Here is an 8,721-nt window from a genome sequence, read left to right as displayed (position 1 = left end):
CACTGAGGCAGCGGGCAATAATGTAACTAATGATCTGATTGTCACCGGCTTGTATAATGAAGCGTGTCTGGGGGCTGATCAGATTATGCCATCAGTCAAAGCCCTTTGCGGCGCTCCCTCCTTCGGCAGACCTCTCTGCAGGGGGGGACCCTGCACCAGCTCCTGCTCAGCTGTAACCTTTATTTTCTCTCCCCAAAGCGATGAGCTCCCATGAGGGGGGCAAAAGCTAGGCTACACACCGCTGAAGTTTGATGTTCTTCTGGTCATTGTTATAATCCTTCAGAGATGATTTTTCTGGGAGGTGGCTGTTTCGTGGCTTTAACCTGCCAGTAAATCACATTTATCATAACGGTTACCGACCAAAGAAGGGTCCAGAAACTGGGTCCTGCCACCCTGGCTCTGATGTAAAAAGGACAACAAGGAGTTGTCTGGATTAACGGGAGGGTGAGGGCCAGCAACGTGCCACAGAGTAGCTGAGCTTGCAGAGGAGAAAGCTCCCTTTGAAAATCCTGTGGGAGCTTTCAAGTGGCTGAATCAAATGAAGATTCGGGGGGTTGTGCTCAAGGCATGATGGCCACCAGGACACCTGAGTGAGGTCTTCAAGGGCTGGAGCGAGGCGTAGAAGTCAGACTCGAGAGCCTGTCTCACAGCTAGGATTTGTTTGAAGTGGGACAGAGGGTCTTCACCGGTCCATCCCGCCCCGCCACATGGCAGCCCCACAGCTCTGGACTTGCCCCAGGTGCCAGCATTGCTTTTGGGCCACCTTAAAAAACCGGGCTCGAATGCACCAACACAAGACCAGCTTCTTGAACAGCTCAAGTGTCCGTGCATCCAAAAAAGCTTGTGTCATCACTCCCTCCCTCCCTCCCTGCTGGATTCCCCCGAGAGTTAACCGACACTAAATTAGGCATCATCCGATTTAACCATTACGAGATCAAAACTAGCAGAAGGTTAGAAAATGCATCAGTCCGTTAAGTCCTGTTGTCCAAATTGCCTTTAGAAAGGCATGCTGTCTTGCTCTTGTGAACAGCCACACCTAAGCAGACAGCTAGGTGTTTCCTCCCTGTCCTCCCCCACCCCAAGCCCAGATGTGACGCACCTGATCCCTACGGTTAGAAATACAAACCCAAACTTTCAAAAAAGTCTGAAAGTGATTGCAGAGTCCTGCAAAATAATTTGGTACGTTAATGAAAGTGGATATGATTACAGAGTCCTTGCTCCTTGCCAATGAGTCCTTGCTCCAATTACTGCATTAGCGTCAAGATCTCAGCCACACTGATTTCTGCAATAGGCCTGCTCCACAACACGGGCATCTTAAGTACCAGCCGTGAAAAAGAGAACAGCAGTTAATTTGTCATCAAAGAATCAATAGCAAAAAAAATGTTTTAACCCTTTCAAATGTAGCAATTAAAGTGTTTTTCCCCCCCTAAGAGTAAATCATTACAATTGACAAGTATAAGGAACTGTTGTCTCATCAGAGAAACCGGTCGGTCGCAGATGCAGACATTTTGAACCGCTTTTCTCTGCTAGCTCAGTACGACAGTGCTAGGAACAGGTAAAAGGCTAATTTGGCTTCACAATCTGCCTCCTCCTCTGTGTGCTAACGTAGGAGGGATAAGGTATACGTTTCTGTGCCACAGCTGGCCAAAATCCTTAATGAGCTGGATCTGGCTGGTGCTGGAAAGGGCAAGTCCACTTCTTGAGAAACCAGGAAAACCCTGCCTCTGGCTCAACCCACACTGGAGTGTGGCAACCAGTTTTGTGGCCGCAAGGCCGGGGGCCGGCTCCTGAGTCCCGAGGCAGAGCTCAGCCCTGGGAGCTGGGGCAGCGGGGACCCGGCCCCGCGCTGGGGCAGGGTATGGCTGGGCTCTCTCCCCGACGCCGGCGGACAGCAGTGGGGCTGTGAAATACCCTCTGCTTTGGCACCTGGGGCTGAATGCAACACATTTGGTCTGGGAGGGATTTTGGCATCTCCCTGGCAGTCAGGGACTACTTGTATTCTCAGTTTTTAATGTAGGGGAGGTGAGCTTTTTTTGATACTAAATTCTATTCGGTTCCCCCTCGAGGAGGTGCTTTCAGTCAGAAAACTCTCTTACGCAACCTTTAGTGTTACAATTCACTCTCTCAGCAACAGATGCCATTTTTCTCAGCCAAAACTCGACAATGGTTTCTTTTTTCCTTCCTCCAGGCAAATGCTTTCACAGGTACACAGACCAGTCAATCAGTTTTCTGGTCTATTAATACTCACGGGTTGCATTCTTCGGGGGAGCTGCCAAGCCGCTCGTGAAAGAGCCCCGAAGCATTAGCTGAACCTATCAGGTTCCCCACAAACTGAGCGGGCTTCAACTCCATGACTTGAAGCATGCCTTTACCTCCATGAAATTCAGACCTGCAACGCCAAGAAAAGGAGAAAAGCAGCAGCCGCCCCCAGAGGGGGAGTAACTCACGCAAAGTAGGAAGAGAAATATGCACATACTAAAATGTAATTAAATATAGTCATTCATAGTGTACGCTTTCCCTTGCCACTTGGAAATTCTCCAAGTATACTGAACCCATTCATTTACAAAACAAACGACCCAGTGTCATTAGCGCATTCTGCAGAATTGCTTAATTTACATAATGTAGGCGATCTACTGCAGATTTAGCTGTTGCAAGTTGTCCTCATTCAAGATGCTGCAGTGTTATGTGTAGTGTTATTGTTTAAGGTTTCATTTTTAGCCACATTTGGAGTTGTATTTTGTTTGTGGCATAAAGGCAACAGAACATTTTCTACCACTACTATTGTTAGCAGTGCTTTAATCATGATACTTTGAAACCTAAACCTGACTTCGAGCAGTTCACAGAAGGTCACCCTCAGAAATCTTATGGAAAGTTGGCATCTGTGCAGCCCTTTACATACATTTATACAGGGCACAGAATGCTTTTAATTGAGTCAGAAGCCCATCATTCAACGTTCAGTCACAAGGCTGGAGAAAAGCAAGTGATCTCTACCATATATAACGCATTAGCTAATTCAAGTGAGTTTCCCAGTGCCTTTGAAAAGAAGAGGTAGCACCAACTTTTATGCTCTGCACACTGCAGTACGCTGGGGGAAGAGGGGAACACTGCGCTACGCACAAAGCTCATTTGGCACTTGATGCTCCAAACAGGCTCTAAGCTTTCTCATAGGAAGCTGTCGGAAAATAAACCATTTTGGGGTGACCCCACTTCCCTCAGCACTTGTGAGGACTCCTGTTACATTGACTAAAATCATTAACCTTTGACTTTTCCTTGGACTGCACTAACTTGACATGGAAAGGAAGTCAACGTTGCTTGCTCGTGTTGGATTATGCTCACCTGTGGTATTTCATGCAGCAGGGACTGCTGACTGCCTTAACTACTGCTCAGTCTGACCAGCCATCCACTTGTGCCTTCTAACTGAAAAACAATAGTTAAACACACATATCCTTTCTGATCCCCAGTTTTTTCCTTGGTACCAGACACACTGCTGGTTTTGCCTCACCATCCAGTTTTCTTTTTCGCCCTGTGTGACTGGCTTTGGGGCAACCACATGTCCCAAAGCTGATGAATCTTTCAGCATCTTCAAAACTAGCTGTCATAACACTTCTGCCTACTATTTTGTGCCAGCTTAGTCCTTTTAAAAGTCCTACCTGTGACCTCTCCCATCAGCATCCAAGATGGACAACAGCAGCACCTGCCTACAAAAGCAGCAGGACTTTACAAGGAATTCTGCTCTAAAATCCTTTCGTTACACTGATACAATATTTTTCCTACCAAAGCCCTGTTTTTTAAAAAAAAAAAAAAAAAAATTAATGCCAGGAAGAGAGCTCAGTCAGCTGGTATTCAAGCAGAACTACAGACCAGTGAAGGGAAGCTGGGTGGATGTTGGGAAGATCTTTCACGATTCCTTTCTTGTCTCCTGCCCTTGGTCCATCTTTGATCACTTCTGTCACATGCCAGATATTAGACAAATGAGAAGTATGAAGAGTCACTTTTGTAACAAAATTTATTTTTGCTCTGTGGATACAAATCCCAAACATCAACAAACAAATTCCAGTGGAAAAATACCAGTCATTAACAATGAAAACTTTTATTATTATTTAATAAATAGAACTTTGGCATTCAAAATTCTAGCTGTAAACCCTACTTTAAAAAAAATTACAAAAAGAGGCAAGAACAACAAGCCTAAAGCTGAGCCAGCCAGTGGCTCCTTTACTTTTTACAATGAACACATTGTGATTAAGTCATGACAACTCTATTTACATATGAGGTATTCTGAGCGGTTCAAAAATTGAACCCAATTTACAAAACTACCAGTCTTCAGGGACTGATCCATATGTCAGCTGTGCTTTTAAAAGATAGCTCCAGACACTCCTCCCCACTGAACTAATGATATACTGTAATTAATATACACAAAATAAACACGTTACGATTTGTTTCCTGCTCACGCTTCATATTAAAAAGCTGCATACTATGACCAACCTAACATTGAAAGTGTACACCTAGTACCTAGTTTAAATACTTCTGTTTCTAGACATTATGCGAGAGCTCTTACTAGAAAAGCTTATAAACAAAATATCGGCAGGTAAGAGGAAAACAAGGTGCAGTCATCAGCATCCTAACAACTTATCTGAAGTTCAAGGGGAATATACACTTACTTCAGGCAAAAAAGGCACAAAGGTATGCAGCTGTGGAATTAATATTGCTAATGAGCTACCGGAATATATCATCCCTTTGGATAATAACCATTGATTTGTTTGCAGTCTAAGAATGCAGATTAGTTCAGAAGATCTTTTCCCCACTCATGACAGAACTCGTCACATCAATGAGAAGAGCCCACTTATACCTCCAACTCCACCTGCGTAACATCATTGATAAGGACAAGGAAAACTGGAGCAAACTACGCCCATGCGGAGAGACTGCAGCGTGCCATCGCTGCCTGTGCTAGGGTAGCAGGTCGTGCAGGAAGGGGTTTGCCTTCTTTCTTTCCTTGTGCTCTTACCCTGCAAGAAAAACGTCCAAAAAACCGTCTGAAACAAAAGGCGGGCAGCGAGGGCAAAGGAAGGAAGGAAATCTTTTGAAGTGAAAAGGACAAAATTTCAGCTCTTGTAATGACTTCATGGCCACCGGCAGTTTCAAATGCTGGAGCCCAAGCGGGTGGTTACAGCAATCTCCACAATTTCACACAATTATCACGCTACAAAGCTGCACAGCGGAGGCTAGCAACCTAAATCACATTTACACAACTGAGCTGCGTTACTTCTAAATAGTACATACATAGCATCATCTATAGCTGGTCCGAAGACAGTTACTTTCCAAGTCTTTTTCAAAATACATTCTTGAATACAGTAGTTACTGTAAATATCTTCTAAAGGATTGTATAAATTCAATCTGAAACTATACAAAAAATTATTGTACAAATTTGCTGACAGCCAGAACAGTACGGTATCCATTCATCAGCGGTTGTTTTTCAGCCCTTGAGATTGTCTAATAGCTACAGCAAAAAGTTGTCATGACTAAATCTATGCAATTCCAATGTTAACATTCATTAATCAACTCTGTATTAAATATGCTGAATGAGACCACACACACTACATTTTAATCAATTAAACAATCATGCATATCTTAGACAAAGCTTATTCCATTTAGAGGCATCCGTAAACTGATGCATATATAGTAATTGCTACTACTGCAACAGGCCAAATTGTAAGAAACCAAAGCAAAATACTGTATCACTGTAGACAGTCAATTGGTAGTCTGCATCTTTGGCTCATACATCCATCATTTACCTCCCTACTTCAATTTGACTGAGGCAGATAAACTCAGGGTTTTTTAAAATCAAGTGCTTTAAAGTCAACATAAATATTACAGGTTCCATAATAAAAATATTATAATGCAAGATTACAGCACTGTAATCAAAGTATTACAAATAAAATGGGACCTCCTTCCTGAGGGACTTTCAACTCATACTTGAAGAGCATAAGAGCTCCTGAAGTGCTTTGCAAATACAAATTACTGATCTCAACTCTGCAGTACAGCATCACCATTTAACAGGAGGGACGGTGGAGGCACACCAGCCAAGTGACCAGATTAACAGTTCAAAGTGACTCAAAAAATCTCCTGCTCCTCTCTAATTGCTCTGTTCAACTCCTTGTTATTTCCACCAAATTTAGAAAAATGTGTTGCTTGGTAATTTTTTTATAGGTACATTTCCATCTAAGGAAATAATAATGTGCAACTTAGCTGTTTCCTCTCTCCCTAATACCTCTAGTTTACTATCTGAAATGCTATTGTTGAATTCTGATATGAGACAGATACTGTAAAACTGGAGACTATTACTTCACTGCGGGGCCAAAACCAACGAACTACACCAAAGGAACGAGCCGAGGCCCTTGTCACAAAAGCCACTACTGTTAGAGGCACAGGAAACTGTGCAAAGATCGTTGTTTTCAGTTTTGCACTAGTATAAAAGTACACCTTCAAACCTACACAAAGAGCACAGAAATTTAAAATGAAATGGCCTTGTTTTTTACCTTGAAGTAGAGACACCAGGCCCTTTCACTTGAGATTTCATCTAGACACTTTTTTAGTGCTCACAGGAGCTGAACCAGTCAGATTAACCTATCTGAAATCACGATGCAGCAATAATATAAATAGCAACACTATTTTTTCACAAATTAGTCAATGTGTAGGTTCAGGGTAGAGAAAACTGTCAAATAAATAAGTCCATATAGCTAAAAAAAATTAAATCACTAAATTATAAAAACAACATTAACTGTTTAACAATGAACAGAAAGCAAAACATCACCAAGTTAAAACTGGTAACCAGTCTACGTTGCTATACCATTTTTTTCTATTAACATAAACATAACCAGAAAACTGAAGATACTAACACTTTTGCCATAAAAATGTTACCCTAGAATTTACTTGGTTCTAAGTGCTAAGCTTTCTAAGAGATTTCTGCTGTTACCCACACTATGGGTCAGTTGACTGACTTGCACCTTAGGCATTTGAAACCTTCTTTTAATACCATATATGTAACTGGTGCTCATATACTTTCTTAACAGTGTGATTTGAGAGTGGTTTTGCTCTTTGCAAGTTTTTGTTTCCTTCAGTTAGATACTATTTTACACCATGCATAACTGTGCAGCTAACTTGCAGTAATGTTCCAGGAAATTAGAAGCGTCAATATGTCATCTGTCCCATGGGAGTGAAACAGTGCTGCCAAGTGACACTCACTGAATAAACTATGGAACATGATCTTATTTTTTTTAATGTAATTGCTTCCTACATAAATGGAGAAATCAAGAATTCCCAAACAATGTGGAAAATTTTGCAGTCCTCAGATAACCGAGTACTTAATACTGCTCAGTGGAAACATTCTGTTCTGAGCCCTGATTTTGCCAAGTGCCAAACACCCGTTTTGTAGCTGTGGTAAAAATGGTTGAGGTGGTTCACAACCTCATCAGAGGCCTTCAGGGATGGAATATAGACCAGCCACATTCTAAAATGGAGATGACCTAAGGGAAAAATAAGTATGCTACAAACACTAAAATACAGTCGTCTTTTTTTTTTTTCTGACAGCCACGTACTACGCTGCAGTTTCATGCCTTCCAGCTTCTCTGGGTTTGTCACAGGCTTCATGCTATTGAAACTTCTTATAGCAATGTGAGAGTGCTTAAAACAATTTGATAGCGCTGTGTTTTATGGACTTCATCTGCATAAAGGAGTTAAAACTTGGTTTTCTTCCGCTATTGGACAAACAAGCTAGACATCCATTACTGAAACCAGCATCTTTCCCATATCAAATTTTTTAGGCACCTTGAAGAGCAACTACATTTTGTAGTGCTCCACGATTGTTCCAATTGCAATTCCTAGAGTGAAGTGCAGTTGCAGAAGCCTCTGGCTTCACCACATACAGCTGTAGGTCCTTCAACCCTCTGCTCTAATTTCAGAACACAGATAATACCATACAAACCCTTGATGAAGGAAAGGACGGAGAGTAGTAGCAGCAGCATGGCTGTTTGATGCTCTGATTCCAGAACCTAGGTGAAGTAATAAAATGAGCACTAACGAAGGGAACAGAGTATCCAACTGAATCATTCTTCACAGCTTGTTCCTACATTCAGTAGTTTGGAGAAGAGATTTCTTGTAGTTTGTACCACTCTGTTGAAATGATGACTCTCCCCTCCCCACCAGACTCCCGAGATTAAATATTCACAATCCTCAGAGAGATGCACGTGCAGCACTATTTGCAGTCTTCCAATATGGCTCCTTAATAGAAATGCAAAGACCTGTGACACAGCAGCGTTTAATAAGTCATTTGCTACTAGATGAAATGTTGTCATTGAGTAATGCAATTGTCCCCCATGTCCTGAGCGTAACGGTCTGACATTATAGTCCTTAATTCATCAATATCCTTTCGTAACTGACAAACGTCCAAGAGCTTCTTCGAAAGGGTTTCTGTGCTGTGGTAATTTTCATTCTCTTCAGCTGAACAGCTCAGCGCTACAAAAAACAACACCCAAGGTTAAAGCTCTAGCAACTGTGCTCTGTGAATACTTCAACTAGTCAGTCCCCCTTGAAAAAGGGGGTAGGTCACTTTAGTTTAATTACATCAAGACAAATCACACTTTAGTATGATGAAAAGCCAACAAAATGTGGTACCGTGTGAACTTAACGTCAATTCAGAGCCCATCAGTGCTTCTCTGAAAGACATGC

General features: G+C 42.2%; 1 protein-coding gene across 1 annotated transcript in view; it reads right to left on the bottom strand.

Moving 5' to 3' along the window:
* Positions 1–3,988: 3,988 nt before the first annotated feature.
* The window catches only part of CEP85L (centrosomal protein 85L), a 126,691-nt gene continuing 121,958 nt past the window's right edge, over positions 3,989–8,721 (bottom strand). Inside the window, exon 13 of the mRNA XM_087774131.1 lies at positions 3,989–8,508. Within this exon, the coding sequence (XP_087630257.1) occupies positions 8,345–8,508 (164 nt within the window). The 3' untranslated portion in view covers positions 3,989–8,344. The remainder of the gene's footprint in view (positions 8,509–8,721) is intronic.

The sequence above is a fragment of the Nipponia nippon genome, unplaced genomic scaffold (assembly GCF_047370975.1).
Source record: "Nipponia nippon isolate SJK-2023a ecotype South Korea unplaced genomic scaffold, ASM4737097v1 scaffold_4, whole genome shotgun sequence".
Taxonomy (NCBI): domain Eukaryota; kingdom Metazoa; phylum Chordata; class Aves; order Pelecaniformes; family Threskiornithidae; genus Nipponia; species Nipponia nippon.
Note: the sequence above shows the minus strand (reverse complement) of the source record. Positions and strands in the feature narration are given on the sequence as shown.